This window comes from Eucalyptus grandis, chromosome 8 (genome assembly GCF_016545825.1).
Source record: "Eucalyptus grandis isolate ANBG69807.140 chromosome 8, ASM1654582v1, whole genome shotgun sequence".
Taxonomy (NCBI): Eukaryota; Viridiplantae; Streptophyta; class Magnoliopsida; order Myrtales; family Myrtaceae; genus Eucalyptus; species Eucalyptus grandis.
In genome coordinates, this window is record NC_052619.1 from 47,228,634 (window position 1) to 47,246,314 (window position 17,681).

Sequence of the window (17,681 nt, forward strand, 5' to 3'; positions counted from 1 at the left end):
TTATGCTTGTATGTTGACCAGAATGTGCGGCCCCGTGCTGTCGAGTATCATGGTATGGGCTGTGGGCGCAATTCAAAGGACTGCACGGTATGTACAATCCTCAGTCATGAGCATCTGACTTGAGCAGCGCGACGTCCCAATGCCAAGGCACATGCACAATCTACAAGATCGTATGTAAGAAAGAAAGACGGACCAATTTGACCGGCAGGAGACCTACCTAATCTAAGCCCGGACCGACTGTTCTGCATGGTTAGCAACCCAACCTGGCCTAGAGGGGTAAGCCCATTATTCCTCACTTCCAGGAAGATGAAGCTGTACTCTTAGCGTTTATTCCTCACTTCCAGGAAGATGAAGCTGTACTCTTAGCGTTACCAGCGCTAAGCTTAGAGCTTAGGGAATTTTAGATGAGGATGGAGCAAAGGACCTTGATTGACTTGAAGAGGAAAGCACGGCGGACTCGCCCTGTGGAAGCGTGACGTTCGGTTGTAGTATGAGTCTGCCATTCGATCAATCTCCCCAAATGTTATGCAGATGAAAGCGAAAAAGTTGAAGAGGCGACAGGAAGTTGAGGAAGATAAGAAAAAGTGAATACTGTCTAGCATGAGTCTGGAACCAAATGTTACTTCAGGAAGTTGAGGAAGATAAGAAAAAGGCCCTACTCATAGGCATAATTGGACCATGGAGATGCGATAGTTCAAGAGAAATCGACGGTCAAGGGCGGCGTGAAAATCCATTAAATTGGACGTTGGGGATGACGAGACAAAAAGCATTGTCCCCTCTCTCAATTACATTTGCAGTTGACTGTCCAAATTAAACTTAAGAAATCCAATGATGGTTGGGAAAGGATGACGATTTAGTTTTCTTGTCACGTTCCACGTAATTTTTTAGATTAAACTGGGAGACATGACGAGGAAGTTTTTAAAGTTACCCAATAGTGGGCTCCACATGACAAAAGAAACAAAATTCGCCGGCGGGATTATCCCGTGGAGATGTCATATATCCCGATGGTGTTGTCGAAATCAAACTTTTGACACAATCGATGACCGTGCGCTAGATGTTTAGGTTAGATAAAGTTAGAAGAACCAAGCTGCCAAATTTCAAGTACAATTCATCCAATTCCACAATTTATTACAAACTCAAAAGTGCACGACACTAGATTTACAATTACGTACGATGTTTTCGAGGCAAACACAACAATTCTAAAAGTAAAGTCGAATTCTGCACTACAAATGGGAGCAACGTTCAAGCTGATTGCTGAATATATCAAGAGTCGTCATCAGTGGCGAGACGGCTGAACATGACGGCATCCCTGGTCTTCCCCTTGAGCACGAAATACTTCTTCATCACCCCCTCCCTCCTGAACCCAGCCTTCTCCAGCACCTTCTGCGACGCCTTGTTCTCCACGTCCACCACCGCCTCCACCCTCTCCAGCTCCGGCCTCGCCCCGCCGAACACCTCCGCCACCGCCAGCCTCACCGCCTCCGTCATGATCCCCCTCCCCCAGTAGCCCGAGCCCAGCACGTAGCCCAGCTCCCCCGGCAGGCGTCGCTCGCGACCTCGTTCCGCTCCACCGCGACGACCCCGACCGGCCTGCCGTCGAGGCAGATGGCTCGGTGGTAAGGGTGGGGGAGCACGGTGCCGGCGATGTAGGCCAGGGCGTCGTCGCGGCTCGTGTAGGGCTCCCACCGGCAGAAGCGGGCGACGTCCGGGTCGGTGGCCCACACCATGAAGTCATCCACATCAGAGAGCTGCAGAGGACGGAGGGAGATCACGCCGCCGCTGCTTCCGCCCTGGGCGGGGGCGATTTGTCGGTCGTGCACCTCCATCGGAAGATCTCGAGTGCGAAGAACGGGCGTCGATGTCGTTGACGAGACGATGATGAACTTCTTGGAGAGAAGACGAGAGGAAGGGCGTTCTTATATATATCAGATTTCGTCAAGACCGACGGCGACGATGCTCCTCCATTGGAGCAGTTGCGAAGAAGTAGCGAAACGAAGGTCAAAGTAGATGCAATCGATGGGTCCGCATGGGCTGGCCATTGATGACCATTGATGGCGACGTTTTGAGTGGAGCGCAAGGAGTCGCGTACGAGGCGGTGACGTGGCACAGACTCGCGCGGCGGCTATTGGATGGGCCCCACCAATTCGCCAGCCGCCAAGAAGGGAGGCAAAAAGAAAAAGAAAAATGGGAATTAGATCATATATCCCTGCGTGATTAGCAAGTCTTGCTCTTGCATTCACTTGCACGTGTTAAACTCCGAGATTCGATGCGACAGAAACTCGGGATCCACGTGGTCCGACGGCTTGTCTATATTGTGTTCATTTCATTGGGATGCATGCAAGAATAATGCACGTACGTGTTGATTAGTACTAAAACTCAACCTTAAGGATCATGATTATTACTTGAGTTATTCCTTCCCCCGATGGACTCACGGCATTGTTCTTAAAATTGCAAATTTTTACACTTAAATTTTTTATGATCCTGACACTTTTGAGGAGTGGCGAAATTATCGTATGGTATGCAAATTGATGATATCCAATCAAAATCAATCAATGAGAGTGTTGGAATTAAATAGAGAAGCAGAACCATGAGTCAAAAAACAGTGCGAGAAATGAAATTTGAATGAAGACCATGCAAAGGTGCCTTGGCAGCGACTGGACCAATCTGGCCATGACGAAAACACCCAATTAAGTCATAATCCTTTAAATGATTTACCAATTCAATTCTTATAACTAATTTTGGTTAGATATCGTTTACATGGACGTTAGTAGTGTTGTATAAGATAGTCAACGTTGACATAGAAATTTTCAATTTTTTTTAATAATTTTTCATTTTATTCTTCTTTGTTCTTTTACTTTCTTTATTTATGTTCCTTTATTTTTTGTTCTAAAAAAGTCCGGCAAGGGTTATAGTTGAGATTGGTCGCCAGAAGTATGACGCTGCGGCCAAATTCTTCATCACCATCACCATCACCATCTTCCCTTCTTCCTTTGAGACATCCAACGTACTTGGTCATCAGATTCAGCAAGTCCATAATTTGGCCACGAGAGATACACTTCTTGCAAACCCTACCCTAGAATTTGGTCGCAAGAATTTTTATTTCTTGCATCCGAATATGAGTTCATCGTTAAAAGTACTTTCGAATAATTATATCCTTCATCCCTTTTAACAACCAACTTCGATTCAATTCTTCTGGCAGTGAACTTTAGGCTTCTAGCCATCAAACGATTTTGGTTGCTAGACATCCATCTTTGAAAAACCCTCGTTGGCCGCACTCCGGTCTGGCCTCCCACCTTTCGTTGGCCGCTAGAAGTTCTCGCTATTGTATGCATAATGCAATACCGTTTGTTGTAACCAGTAAAATTAAACTTAAATAATAATTTTGAGAAAGCAATAACAAATTTAATAATGACGGATACAAAAAATATATTGAATGAATTTTCTTAACGAGTAAAGACAGCCAAATTACAACCAAAAATAGATTTTCAAAATTGCTATAAAATTGTAATGGAGTTAGTCGGGAGGTGAGTTACGGATAATCAAATCTCCTTAAGGTGCTATTTCTCCCAAGATATGGCACTTCAATTCTATTTGTATTAGCACTACGCAAACATAACTTAATCAAACTTTTTCCCCAACTGGACACGTCTCATGCGTTACTACTTATGAACTAAAGAAACATGTCTTTTTAAAGACAAAGAAAACTACTATAGAAAACTAAAAGGATATGAACTGACGAGTCATGTTGGTTATATTCGCACTTGTTACACCATAAACTTATAATTACGACATTTCCCCCACATTAATAATTAAAAACTTTTTTTTTTTTAACTTGAAGAATTCTAAGTGTGCCAGTGGAAGTACATTGTATCATGATAGGTAGTTTTCGCTCTGAACCTTTTTTAATGAAAGCCTGTCAAACTTAAGTAATGAATTAACAAATATATATTTGAATTTGAAGAATTCTAAGTACACTGTATTATGATAAATAGTTTTTGCTTTGAACCTTCTTTAATGAAAACCTGTCAGACTTACTTAACTAGTCAATGAATTAAGCCTTGAACCGCTAGTTATTCATATAAGCCCAAACAATAAACCTCACATAAAGTCTTTCCGATTCAAAATTGGTTCTTGGTTGCGTTCATTCTTTCAGCCTTCAACCTATTGGGATTCATACTTGCTTTTGAAAATCTAGCATAGTGATAGGCGGCAGGTGGGCGCGAGTAATGACGAGAATGAATGATAAAAGGAGTTTATATTTCTCAATTTTATTCAAGGTATAGAATAGTTTAAAAAAAATCAACTTCTAATTTCTTGTCCAAATCTATTTCTAAAGCAAAAATCTATTCTAAAAATAGAAAAATGAAATTACATTACCAAATGAATTTATATTCCAAACTTGTTTCAAGAAACAGAAAAAAAAAATATAAGTAGAAAAATAGAATAGTTATCATGAGCTCCATTGCTCCTTCAAAGTTCAACTTCTTCGGCCTCAACTTAATCATTCTCAAATTCTATTTTTCAAAATCTCTTCTAAAAAGGTTCATTCCCATCTTTTTCCCTAGGATATGCATCCACAAAAAATTTAGCATCCCTTGAATCTAGGATAGTATTGACATCGATTTACACATTTTCAGATTTGTGAACTAAAAATATGTATGCGCTACCTATTTGAGCATAATTGATGAATATATGAACCATTATTTTAAGTCCCGACTAAGTTTGTTTAGGAGGAGGAATCGCCACATTGACTACCCCCCCCCCTCCTTCAAAAATTTGTATGATAATAACATTCCATTATATAGCTCATATGAAGTCTAACCCATCTTCTACCTAGGGTGTCAAAAGCTGAACCAAACCAAACCGAAAAATTCGGTTTTCATTCGGTTCGGTTCTCATAAAAAACCGAATTTTGTTTTATCGGTTTGGTTTTTATCGATTAACCGAACCGAATCGAACCAACAACCAATAAGAGCTTATTTCTTGAAAACAAAAAATATATACAAAAAAAAAAAAAGACAAATGCAAAAATTGAAAACTGAAAGCTGAAAACCAAAAACCGAAAAATCAAAGGCGAACCGAATTGAGTTCGGTTCATATTCGGTTCAGTTCAGAAGTTTTTCCTAATTGTTCGGTTTGGTGCAGTTTTTCAAAAAAACCGAATCGAACCAAACCGAACCGTTGACATCCCTACTTCTACCTTATTAAGAATATGGTTTGCAGTTATAATTGCCTCCCTCACAGGCATAGACTAAGATCTTCAAGGTTCATTTCTTTTCATTTGTGCTTCAAACAACTTTTAAAGTTTGAGCAGCCCGAATGCAACTTCCCAATGATATTTGCCACTTGGAATGATTCACTTAATGACATTCCCTCAACAAAAATGTCATTTAGAATTATTTGCAATTGCTAAACCTAACTCATCAAGGTTTTAGAATCCACCATCTTGAAGTTCAGAAATTTGGCAACCACAAATTTCTTATTGCCCACATCCTTTGTCTTGTATTTATTTTCTAAGGACTCCCATAACTATTTGGTAGTTCCAATGTTACAATAAACATCATATAGGGAATCTACTAAACAGTTAAGGATATAATTTAGGTATAAGAATGGTCGTGCTTCCAAGCCTCCAATGCCCCAAGCATCATGACAGTTTGCTCATATGGACTAATTACATGGTACACCTCTGATAAGTATTGGACTAGATTTTATGTAGTTAAATTGAGGAAAATCTTCTACTACCACTACTTAAAGCCCACACTAGTAAATCTCTCCAATTTTTCATTCGATGTAACTAGAGGTGGTAACATTAAGGAAGGCAAAGTCCATTGAACCATGCCTCGAGAAACAAAACCATATAACATTTGGCCTGTACTATTTTGAAAAGTAGTCTCATGCATATCAGCCATGTGACTTGTACTCATACACAAATGTTCTCGACTTGAAAGTGCATGGCATTTGCTATCATAAAACCAAGCCCCAAGTCTGAACCTCTCCAACAGTAGCGGTTGAATCAACCATAGTAATGTCTCTAGAAACATCATGGACATTATTGGATACTTAATAATTATTGTTGTATGCATAATAACTTCGAGAAAGTGATAACAAATTTAATAATAACTAAGTCCATAAATATATTGAATGAATTTTCTTAAAGAGTAAAGATGATTGAATTACAAACCAAAATAGACTTACCAAATTGCTATAAAATTGTAATAGAATTCTTGCCAATAGTGCTTTGCAAATTTACGAATCGATACCTCCTAAATTACAACACCTTGAACCATCACTCGTATCACTATGCAAACAGGATTCAATCAAACTTTTTCTTGAATTGGCACACCTCGAGCATGACTACTTATGAATTAGAGAGACACATCTTCTTGAAGACAAAGAAAGTTACTACAGAAAACTAGAAGGACATGAATCAAAGAGTTATGTTGGTTATGCTCGAGCCCTTAACCCATAATTAAAACACTCATGACCATACAAATCTTATTGAATTTTTCGGTTGGCAAGAGACCGCTTTTCTTTTTTCTTTTTTTTTTGTTAGTGAAATATGGATCTTGTCGCCTTGCTTATGTTTTTATTACCAAAATTTTGGTAGGAACATGTCTAACAAGTCGAATTACAAAATAAAAAGACCGTTGAGTCTTTTTTTTCTCTGACCCTGCTGTTGACGTTGGTGCGTTCATTGGTGAGGCCGTCGAGTCTTTTTTTTTTCTTGGCGGTGCCGTGGATTACGATAGATAGTCAACGAAATTTCTTTTTCTATAAGATTGGGAAACAATCCAGTACGAGGAATTACATATATAATAAGGTTCATATATTATCAGATCGAATAATATCCCATGAAAATATACTGATGATGAATTGTTAGATAATATTATACTCGAGCCATTATTAGGAACCGTGGAGCATGTGGCCTTTGAGATGAGCAGGAGGGAGTGAAAGAAACAAGAACAAAAAGCCGTTGACGAACAAGGGATCGATCAAAGGCAAAGAGCAGAGGGCGTTTTGAGAACGTTAAGATAAAAAGAAGGGGCACGTCGCTCCCAAGATCGCCATCCTCGCACTTCGACACGAGTTGGATCGGTGAATACTACGTACGAACGAGCATCCCAGTTGGAAGTTCGAGCAGAGGGAGACAATGACAGTCGACGAGGATGCGCAGCCTGTCGTTATCGACAATGGAACTGGGATGGTTAAGGTGTGCATCATCCTGGCCATAGCTTTGATTGGAAATTACATGATTGTATTACGTTTTTGTTCTTTAGTTCCGACCGAATTAACTCACTCGAGTGGCGTTCCACGATTTCGTGCCTCGCATGTTGTGGGTCGTATTGTTTAGGCTGGAATTGCCAGAGGTATTTGTCCAACAGCAAACTTCCCGAGTGTCGTCGGTCGTCCAAGATACCCCGGTGTCATGGTCGGTACGGGGTAAGATGCCTATGTAGGGGACGAGGCCATGTCTAAAAGGGGCGTTCTCACCTTGAAGTACCCTATCAAACACGGAGTAGTCGTGGACTGGAACGATATGGAAAAGATATGGCATCACACCTTCTACAATGAGCTCCGTGTCGCTCCCGAAGAACAGCCGGTGCTCCTGACCGAACCACCTCTCAACCCGAGATCCAATAGGGAGAAGATGACGCAGATCATGTTCGAAACCTTCAACGTCCCCGCATTGTACGTGGCCATACAAGCCGTCCTCTCCCTTCATGCCTCCGGTCGTGCTACAGGTTCGTGGTGATTAATTGCAAGAACATTTACATTCCAGAAAGAATACTGATATTGAGATAGGATTTGAAGAGCGATGTTTTGTATTTTCATTGTTGAAAGTGGTAGGATGCTTCAACATCGGAGAATGATATGATGTATAACAGTTAATATATTCTAGTTGGTTCATAACTTATTGACTTAAAATTGTAAGTGAAAATGTGCATGCTCCCACCAGAAAGGACGAGACATGTTTGTATTGGGGCATCATTAAAGTGCTTTACTTTTAGACTTGCTTTATTTATAGCTACTTGGCTCTTAATGAGGGAATTATCTGTTTTTATCCAGGTATCGTGTTGGACGTGTTGGACTCTGGCGATGGAGTTAGCCACGCCGTCCCCATCTATGAAGGCTACGCACTGCCTCACGCAGTCCGCCGTGTCGACCTCGCCGGGCATAACACGACGGATTATCTGATGACACTCTTGAGGGAAGAGGATATTCACTCACTACTACGGCAGAACGTGAAATTGTTCGCGTCCTGAAGGAGAAGCTCGCATACGTGGCCCTCGACTACGACGAGGAGCTCAGAACTGCCCGCAGGAGCTCGGCAATCGAGAAAAGCTACGAGTTGCCCGATGGAAAGGTCGTGACCATCGGAGAAGAGCTCTTTCAATGCGCCGAAGTCCTGTTCCAGCCGTCGCTCATCGGGATGGACGAACCCGGGATTCACAAGACCATATACGACTCGATCCAGAAGTGTGACATCGTCCTCAGGAGAAACCTGTACGGGAGCATTGTGCTTAGCGGCGGATCGACCATGCTTCGTGGAATGGCCGAACGCATGCGTAAGGAGATGGCCAAACTTATCCCTCCGACAATCAAATTTAAGGTGGCGGATCCTCCGGAAAGAAGGTTCAGCGCTTGGGCCGGAGAATCCGTGCTTTGCTCCCTCGGCAGAAATGAAAAGGTACGGAAAAATGTCGGCTCAAGTCTTTGTTGTTTCGGAGGCTATGCAACTTCTCTCTACTCTCGTCATCACCGTCGTGTCACTCCATCGTTCAAGTTTTAGCTGTTTCAAAAGCTATGCAACTTCTCTCTATTCTTGTCGTTACCGTCGTGTCACCCCGTCGTTGTGTCTTTACTAGGCCGTGATCCGCACAATGCCTCGGACATAAAAAAAAAAAAAAAATCTAGTAATTACTTATGAAATAACATTGCCTAGACTGATTCAAAAAGGTACCGAAAACTGTCGGCTCAAGACTTAGTTGTTTCGAAAGCTATGCAACTTCTTTTTATTCTTGTTGTCGCAGTCATGTCACCCTGTTGTTGTATCTTTACGAATCCGTGATCCGCACAATAGTTTGGACATAAAAGAAAAGTCCACTAATTACTCATGAAATAACATGGCCTCGACGAATTCAAAAAGATACCAAAAAATGCTGGCTCAAGTCTTTGTTGTTTCGAAAGCCATGCAACTTCTCACTAGTCTTGTCGTCACCATCATGTCACCCTGTCATTGTGTCTTTACTAGGCTATTATTTGCACAACAGTTCGGACATAAAAGAAAAGTACTAATTACTCATGAAATAACATTGCCTAGACGGATTCAAAAAGGTATCGAAAAATGTCAAGCTCTCAAGTCTTAGTTGTTTTGAAGGCTATGCAACTTCTCTCTATTATCGTCGTCACCGTCATGTCACCCCGTTGTTGTGTCTTTATTAGGCCGTGATCCGCACGATAGTTGGGACATAAAAGAAAAGTCTACTAATTACACAAGAAATAGCATTGCATATAGCGAGGTAGCTTATCATAACACATTAGGATGATAGGCAGCATTATCGCCGTTTCCTTGGTGGACTTGATCTTTTTCGTTGTACCTATTCCTGAGTTGAAGCCAGAATGGGCGCTTGAGAGTAGCAGGATTGTAGTACTCTAGTTTCGTTCTGAGGGTTTTGAAATTATTTGGATGCAGATGTGGATAACAAAGGCAGAGTACGACGAGTCTGGTGCGTCCATCGTTCACAGAAAGTGCTTCTAGATTTCTAGGGTTGCAAGTTTATGAAGTAACTATGGGGTTTTGCATCGTCGGATCATGACGCGGGGCGTTATCATTTGCTCATTTTGCTTTTGGTTCGTCCTTATGGGATGTTGTTTTGATATATAGTGTTGTATTTTGCGATTACTCCTCTCCAGTCTCTCGTTTCTCTTTCAGAGATCATGAAAGATCTCCTTGCCTTTAAAATAAAAAAAATCGATAGATTGTGGAAGTTTTCTCAATGCGACCTCAAGTTGAACGGATGAGCAAATTACATATTATAGTCATTATGGAGATGATACTAAAGTCTAATCCCTAGAGAAGAGCCCAAAAAAGAAATACAATCAGTATACACTTCCTCTTATTTAGGTTCTTAAAGTCTAAATTTTGAACATTTGGTTTCATTTTTGCTTTCAATAACAAAAGGAATATTGCCACTAAAAATACACTTATGATAGATTTATCCTTCGTAACCTTTGTCAAATACCCCTATAAAATGGCTACCACGAAACACACATGGCAAGCAACTAGCCTGACGTGGATCTGACACGAAAATTTAACATATTGCTCTTTGAACAATGTTGTGGGGAAGACAAATCTAAAGAAAATGAATTGATATTAAGAATTAGGAATTAGGACAAAATCAAATATACCCCTTCTATCTCTATCAAAGCACCAAAATGTTAGGGCAAAATTGGGGTAAAATTAGGCATTTGAGCATATTTCCAAAACGTGGGAAAGCTGGAAGCTGTTGGAGAAGGTAAGAATAGAGAAGAGTTGCTACCCATCAAGAGGATGCTCGATGGAGATATGGTGAGGGAGAATGTGCCAGGTTTGATAGAATCTTCGCTTAAGAATGAGCATTCTATGGACTTGGCTTGTTCCATGATGAAGCTTACGAGGAGATATGTTGCCAACGGTTTGAATGCTCGCCCTAAAATGGCCAAAGTTTCATGACTCTTTACAAGATCTTCTCTTCCTTGTAAGACTGATCCATCGAACGAGATTGAATCTCTACAACATTATTTCTATCAATATGTTGAATTTTCACATAAGATCCATGTCAGCCAATTCACTTGCCATGTGTAATTTCACGTCAGCAATTTAATAAGATTTAAACAGAAGTTAACTAATGATAAATTTATCAGAGATGTACCAATTTATGAATTTTTTTACCACGAAATTAGTTTGAGATTTGATATTTTTTGTGGTATTATCCCTAACAAAAAAGCTATATTATGCATTTGTAATTATTATTTTATATAGTTGATGAGAAAATTTTATCCAAGATCGATTTTCCTTCTTAATACTTACACCTTTTTCATGATAATTCCATAATGTAATCAACTTATGATTCTTCTTTTATAATAAATTGAAATATGCCTTATAAAATAGGAAAATAAATAGGAAAATAGGAAGTTCATGGTATCATTTCACGCACGCTCTTTTACTTCACATAAGAATATCTCTAACATAATTTAATTTTTTAATTTTTAATTTTTTGCAATAAAGAATGTAATTGGCAGCAGCACAGTTTCAATGTCACTCAATTGAAACAATTTACTTTAAAAATTATGAAAGTGTCATTGATTGTACATGTCAATGTATTTAATCATTCCCACTTTTCTTCGTCTTGGTCCCACCGCTTAATTTTTGTCAGATTTCTGTGTCTCCTCCGTGGACCCCACTAACCTTTCTCTACTTCAAAATAGGATTGAATCGACTCTTTTTGTTCTAAATTTTTAATTTTCTTGCTAAGTGACCGGTACCATTTAGTTCGGTCCGATTCTAGTCCCATTAACTAGAATTAATCCTTTTTGATCTAATTTTCAGTCCTAAAAATTAAGAATCAATTCTCTTAGTCTGGTTCTTGATTCCTAGGTGAGACTCGACCAGGTTGGAAGCAATCACCATTACTTTGAGAGAGATCAACACATGTCGAGGGCAAACATAAAGTCAGCCATCTAGACCATTCAAACTCACGCGCATTTTCGTTCTTATCTAACTTACGGTGTTAACATCCGAAGATGAAATCAATGGGTTCGTCGGGGGCCGGCGACCAGAGATGGCGACTTTTGAGTGGCGAGCAAGGAATAGAGTATACGGCAGCGATGTGGCATGGACGGCGGCGGCGGCGGCTAACGGAAGATACATGGAAGATACAGATCCAGCGACGCATCATGTTGAGAGCAACATGAATAGCAGCCTCTCTCTATCGTTAGACCATTAGAAAATTCAGCCATCCAGGCCATTCAAGCTCCTGTGCATTTTCGTCCGTGGCGACTGTTTATGTTTCCTTGCGTCCCGCGGCCGGCGACTTCGGACACCTCTCCGGCCAGCCCACCTTCCTTCCGAACTCCGAGTTTTACCTTCCCCTCTCCCGTTTTGCATGGATCCCTCGCCCTCCGCAATCACTCTCCGACCGTTCGAACTCTCCGACGCCAGCGACTTCCTCTTGTGGGCTGGCGACGACAGGGTCACCCGCTACCTCCGCTGGGACTCCATCACCTCCCTGGAGGCTGCTGAGTCTTACCTCCGGAACGTCGCCATCCCCCACCCGTGTCGCCGCTCCATCTGCCTCGGTGGCCACTCGATCGGGTACGTCTCCGTCAGGCCTGGGTCCGGCGACGAGCGGTGCCGCGCCCACGTCAGTTACGCCGTGGGGGCCGAGTTCTGGGGGCGGGGGTTTGCGACGGCAGCGCTGAGGATGGCCGCCCGCCGCGTCTTCGACGAAATGCCCGATCTGGTGAGGCTGGAGGCGTTTGTGGAAGTGGAGAATAAAGGGTCGCAGAGGGTTCTGGAGAAGGTTGGGTTTGTGAAGGAAGGGCTGCTGAGGAAGTATGGGATTTGCAAAGGCGAGGTCAGGGACATGTACGTCTACAGCTTGTTGTCCACGGATGAGATTTTGGGTTGATCACAGAAAGAGAGAGAGAGAGAGGAGCTGAAGAAGCAGCCATTTATGAAGCTTTGATATGGAGATGATTACCCATTGAACTTTTGATCAATCTCTCCAACCATTTGTTTGATCATTCCAAATTCGAACGATGCATGTTCAACTCAAGTTCAACTCGATTCCCATCATGCATGTTCATGCTCTGTTCAAACTCAGCCAAGCTGATCTGTCGAGTTCAACCTCGACGAGATAGTGTGTTTTCGACTATACACGAGAATTCCAGTCACAAACTTGAATCCAAGTGCCCTGTTCAAATTCACGTCTCTCGAACGACGGAATTTCGAAACCAATGACAGGGTCTTTGCCTTGTATGATGGAAGATCGAGACATGTTTGATCTTATGCCGAGTAGTCACCGTTTGCATATGCATACATACAAATATGTAAACAAAACTCAATTGTATGGAACTAGACTGGCAATCTGAACGAGTTGAAGTAACTGGAACCTCAAGCATGACTCATTCAATGCTCGAAAAAGGAACTGTTGTTAGATTTCCACCAGACGTTCCACGACCAGTTCATTGGGTCTTAGGCGGAGTGCGCTGCCTAAAGAAATAATCGTGACGTGGCTTAGATAACGTTTCTGCTCCATGTCGTTCTGAGAGGACATGCGAATCCAACGGCCCTTAACACTAGGCCGAAGCGGGTGGGCCGATCCTGAGCCACATGCTAGATGTCGGACCTGCACGTCGCACGCTAGGGCCCCTAGATTTCACCTTAGGTGGATTCTTCGATGCTTAATTTAGCAAAAAGAACTAGGCAACGGGCCTAAATAGGATAGGGGTGAGTATTGGTCCAAGATCAATCATAGACCGACCCTAGACTGGCCCAACCTAGCTAGTCCCAGTTTAAATCTCAAAAGACTAGGTTGATCCTTAGTTATGAGACCTCTAGATTTTATATTGTGCGAATTGGTTCTCAATCATGGAAATTTATGATTGGTCTACCACACCAATCCTGTATATAATGTATATAATGTATATAATGTATATAATATATATAATATACATAGTACATTTTGTCTACTCTAAATTTTAGCATCTCCTCTTTTATTCTCTTTGAATTTGTCGTGCAAATTATAAAATAGAAAAAAAAAAACCAAGCCATCCCCAAAAAAAAAAAAAAAAAAAAAAAAAAAAAAAAACCTCTTCACTAGTCTCAACCTTTCTTGCCCGCCTTGACCTCGCTCACCTCTATTTACTCATCTTGCCGCCGCCTTTGTTCCCTCACCTCACATGTTCACTATTATGATTTTGTTGCTTTTAACAAGTGTGAATTTATGTCGTTACCTTATTGGTATTTATAATTTGGTTGCTCCATGTTGCATTGTTGATGGATACATTATTTAAAATAGTATTTTTGTTCTTTTAAGGAATATAAAAAATGAAATAAAAAATAATCTGTTGATCCCAAATTAATCCTGAATCTGGACCTATCATGTTCTCAATCCCAAAAATTGGAAACAAACACTGTGTGGGTTGATCTTTGTGATTAAGTGTTGGTTAATCGCTCTTAGATTCGCCCATCTTGGGGTGTTGGATTGGCCGAATCGTCCTTCCGGGCCTACTTTGATGCATTATCGTTGAATAAAGAAGTTGAGGATGATCAAGGTGACTCGCCCATCTTGGGCTAGTCGGGCTATGGGTTCGCACCCAGGTTGGGCTCGAATCGTCCTTTGGGCCTTAATTTATTTATTATTTATTATTTATTTTATTTTTAGCTTTTTTTATATTATTTTCATTTGATTTCTTTAATAAAAATTTATCAAATAGTAAACTGTACTAACATATTTAAAATACAAAAATCGCCATTATCGTTGTTGAATAAAGAAGTGGATGAGGATGATCAAGGTATGTAATTAAAGGTGGTCACTGAAACCTTCTTCCATCACTGTCTCTTTTTCTTCCCTCTCAATAGCCACTCATCTCATTTCCCCGTTATTTTCTCTCCCGCAAACCAGCATTCTCTCTCTTGCGCACACCAACAGGTGCGCATTAATGCTAATATAAATTAAACTTACAAGGAATAAATGCTATATGTATTCCTCTAATTTAAGCAATTTTTGCAATTGGGTCCTCAGTTTTTCTTTTGGGTGGTCATTATGTCCTCTAACTTGAATCATGAAATGTACTCTCTTTTGGGTGCTCATTATGTCCTACAACTTGATTTTTCCAATCATGAAATGTACTTGATTGCCCCTTCTTTCAACGGTCGTCTAGAAAGGCTTGTTGCACAGCGCTAGCGTTGCCATCTATATAGCTGCAATTTGAGGAAGCTTTAGACTTTTTAATGTCATGTTCCTCTCAAGTAGCTATCATGAGAGGTACCCTTGTCTCTCACTATTATTCTTCTCTCTGTCTCAAGTACATTTACCATCGCCTTTTTCGTTCGAACCTATAGAATTGCTCGACCGACCGACCAACGCGTGCTCTTGTACTCCAATCGAAATCTAATTTCGAGTGTCAACATATTTGGACATCTTTTGGAGCGATCTTTACTAAAAGCACTGACCGGCGTGCTTCAGTGATTATGTGGGATTGGAGTAATGCTTCGCCCAATGTGAAACTGAGTGATTACCAATTGAAAGTCGAACACTCGAACTATATAAAAGAAAGAGAAGGAGGGAGAAAAAATGTGTTTTCTGTCAATTCGATATTTGAACTCTCAAAAGTCTAATTTTTCAGGCGGTGCTCTTCCACGATCATTATCTCGCTTGATATCGTTTAGGAAAGATCTGATCAAAGAAGAGAAGGGCATTTGAGAGGGCACGAATTTTCTCACTAGCTATCAGATTGCAAAAGATGGTTCCAAGATTAACGAAAACTTAGGGTCTATTTGTTTTCACTCTCGAAAACAACTGATTCTGTTTTTTTATTCACAAAAACAAAAACAAAAAAACTAATAAAAATCTATTTGGTGAAATTTTTGTTTCCGGGAACAAAAATCTTTTTTTTTTTTAATTTCTGGGAATAGATTTGGAAAGTAATCAATAAAAAAAAAAAAAAAGTAACTTCTTATTCCTAAAAACAATTCTTAAAATCTAATTTTTTTCTTCTCCTCTCTTCTTCTCTCTCTCTCTCTCTTTTTTTCTCTTTCCTTTACTTTTTCTTCCTTGTGGCCAGTCATCGGCCTTGGCTATGGCTGGCAATCTTGCCGGAGCATCGCCAAGGGCAACGAGGCTCAACCTCCCCAACCAGTGTGAGGTTTGGCCTCGCCAGGCTAGGGCGAGGCCGACCTCGTGCCGCTTGGGTGAGGTTGAGGCTCGCCGTGGTTAGGCAAGCCTCCGGCAAGCTCGCCGAACATCTCCTTAGCCTAGCAAGGCTCCAGCGAGCTCGCCGGACCTCGCCCAACCGGTCGCCGGCCACCGCCACCAAGAAGAAGGAAGGAGAAGAGAAAATTAAAAAAATATAATAAAAGTATTAAAAATTAAAAGAAACAAAAAAAATTAATAATCCTACCAAATGTATTTATGTCCCAAGAATAAAAAAATTGTGGAGTTACCAAATGTGTTTTTTTGCTCAGAAATTGTTCTCTATAATAGAATAAAAAAATCATTTTTAATAAAGAAATTGTTTCTCGGAATAAAATTGTTACTAAACGTGCCTTTAGCTACGCCGATGTTGCCATGTGGCTCATCGAACCAAGTCAAGATGATGCCACAGTCTTATGTGGATCCCAATGTCTATGTTTCGAGGATTCTTAATTAATTGGCTCTTTTTATTTCGCAAAAAATGAAGAATTTATAAAAAGAGGATTTCTTAAAAATGACGGTTTACATCGTTTACAAAAATGAACGGTAAAATTTTTCATCATTTACAAAAATATTTAAATATAAACTATTTTTGATAATAAAAATATTTTTCATGACTAATTATCCAAAGTGATATGGGTAATATTTTTATGTTTTCATTTAATATTCTGAAAATTGAGTTTGCAATGCTTGTGGAATTTGATAGCAGCATTTAAATCTTGTATTTCATTATTTGAATAAACTAAGTCTACGAAATTCTAACCAAAAAAAAAAAAAGTCTACGACAATTATATATATACACACGTTATTTTGTAAATGACATTTGAACAATCTTAGATGGAAGAATGTCATGGGTCCTCGTCAGACTCACCAGCAGGAGGTCACGAATTAACGTGTTGAAAGTTAAGGCAGAAAGCCTCCCACAACCGATTGAAATCGGACATGCAAAAAAATAGGGATGTGCAATCAAACCAGTTTTACCCGAAAATCACATTAGACGGTTTGAAAAACAGGTCCAAAACCGATTCTAGGAAATAGGTTCCAAATTTTTGGAACTGGTTCGAAAACATATTCTGAGTGAATACCCATCTGAGAATTGGACTATATGCCCCATTTTGGAACACGTTTTGGAACCGATTTTCTAAACTACAAAGTCCAAATCCTAATTTCTTTTTCCTCTAAATTCTAGCATTTAAACTCCTTCATCCTTTATTCTTCCTCGGGACCCCTCACCAATTTTTCCTCTTCCCCAAAATCTGGAACAGTTATAATAGGGTAGGTTTCAATTTCCAGCTCTGAAACTTAACATCTTAAAACTAATCACCTCTAAAAAAACCCAACTTAAAAGAAGAAAAAACAGTAAAATTTTTGTTTTACCCCCCTCAACTTCAAAGTTGGTGTACATTAAACCCTGAAGTTTTAAGAATTGCATTTAACCCCTCGATTTATTATATTTAGTTGTTTTTTTTTTGTCAGAAATTCTTATATTAGTTAACCCCATTAACTTTTTTTCCATTAGCATTAACTGCGCATGTCTTTCGGAAAATAAAGTGCACCATTTTCTTTATTTTGTATTTTATGTCCTTTCTGCTCTCAATTCCAATAGATAATATATTATATATAAAGAAGGAAAATGCAATGGGGGGATGACATGCAAAATTATAATATTTATAAAGTCCAAAGTTGAAGGGAAGTGAAATCTTTCCAAAGATTGGTGTACAC

At 40.2% G+C, this 17,681-nt stretch overlaps 2 protein-coding genes and 1 non-coding gene across 3 annotated transcripts; 2 read left to right on the forward strand and 1 right to left on the reverse strand.

Annotated features, from left to right (window-relative positions):
• Window positions 1-1,088: 1,088 nt before the first annotated feature.
• On the reverse strand, window positions 1,089-1,974 carry LOC104414784. The gene has a single exon (XR_005546018.1). It is a non-coding gene; the product is annotated as an uncharacterized N-acetyltransferase p20 (transcript).
• A 5,176-nt stretch (window positions 1,975-7,150) lies between these two features.
• LOC104414783 (actin-85C) lies at window positions 7,151-9,760 on the forward strand. The gene is given in 5 exon segments (XM_039299247.1): window positions 7,151-7,210; window positions 7,352-7,742; window positions 8,068-8,208; window positions 8,211-8,689; window positions 9,695-9,760. Coding segments are annotated over 5 exon segments (1,137 nt in total).
• A 2,196-nt stretch (window positions 9,761-11,956) lies between these two features.
• LOC104414787 (uncharacterized N-acetyltransferase p20) lies at window positions 11,957-12,683 on the forward strand. Its single transcript, XM_010025958.3, has one exon. The coding sequence runs from the start codon at window positions 12,147-12,149 to the stop codon at window positions 12,669-12,671; it is 525 nt and encodes a 174-aa protein (XP_010024260.2). The 5' UTR covers window positions 11,957-12,146; the 3' UTR covers window positions 12,672-12,683.
• The last annotated feature ends 4,998 nt before the right edge of the window (window positions 12,684-17,681 follow it).

Excerpts from the sequence above, each read along its gene's own strand:
- LOC104414787 (XM_010025958.3), top strand. The coding sequence starts at position 12,147 with ATGGATCCCTCGCCCTCCGCAATCACTCTCCGACCGTTCGAACTCTCC.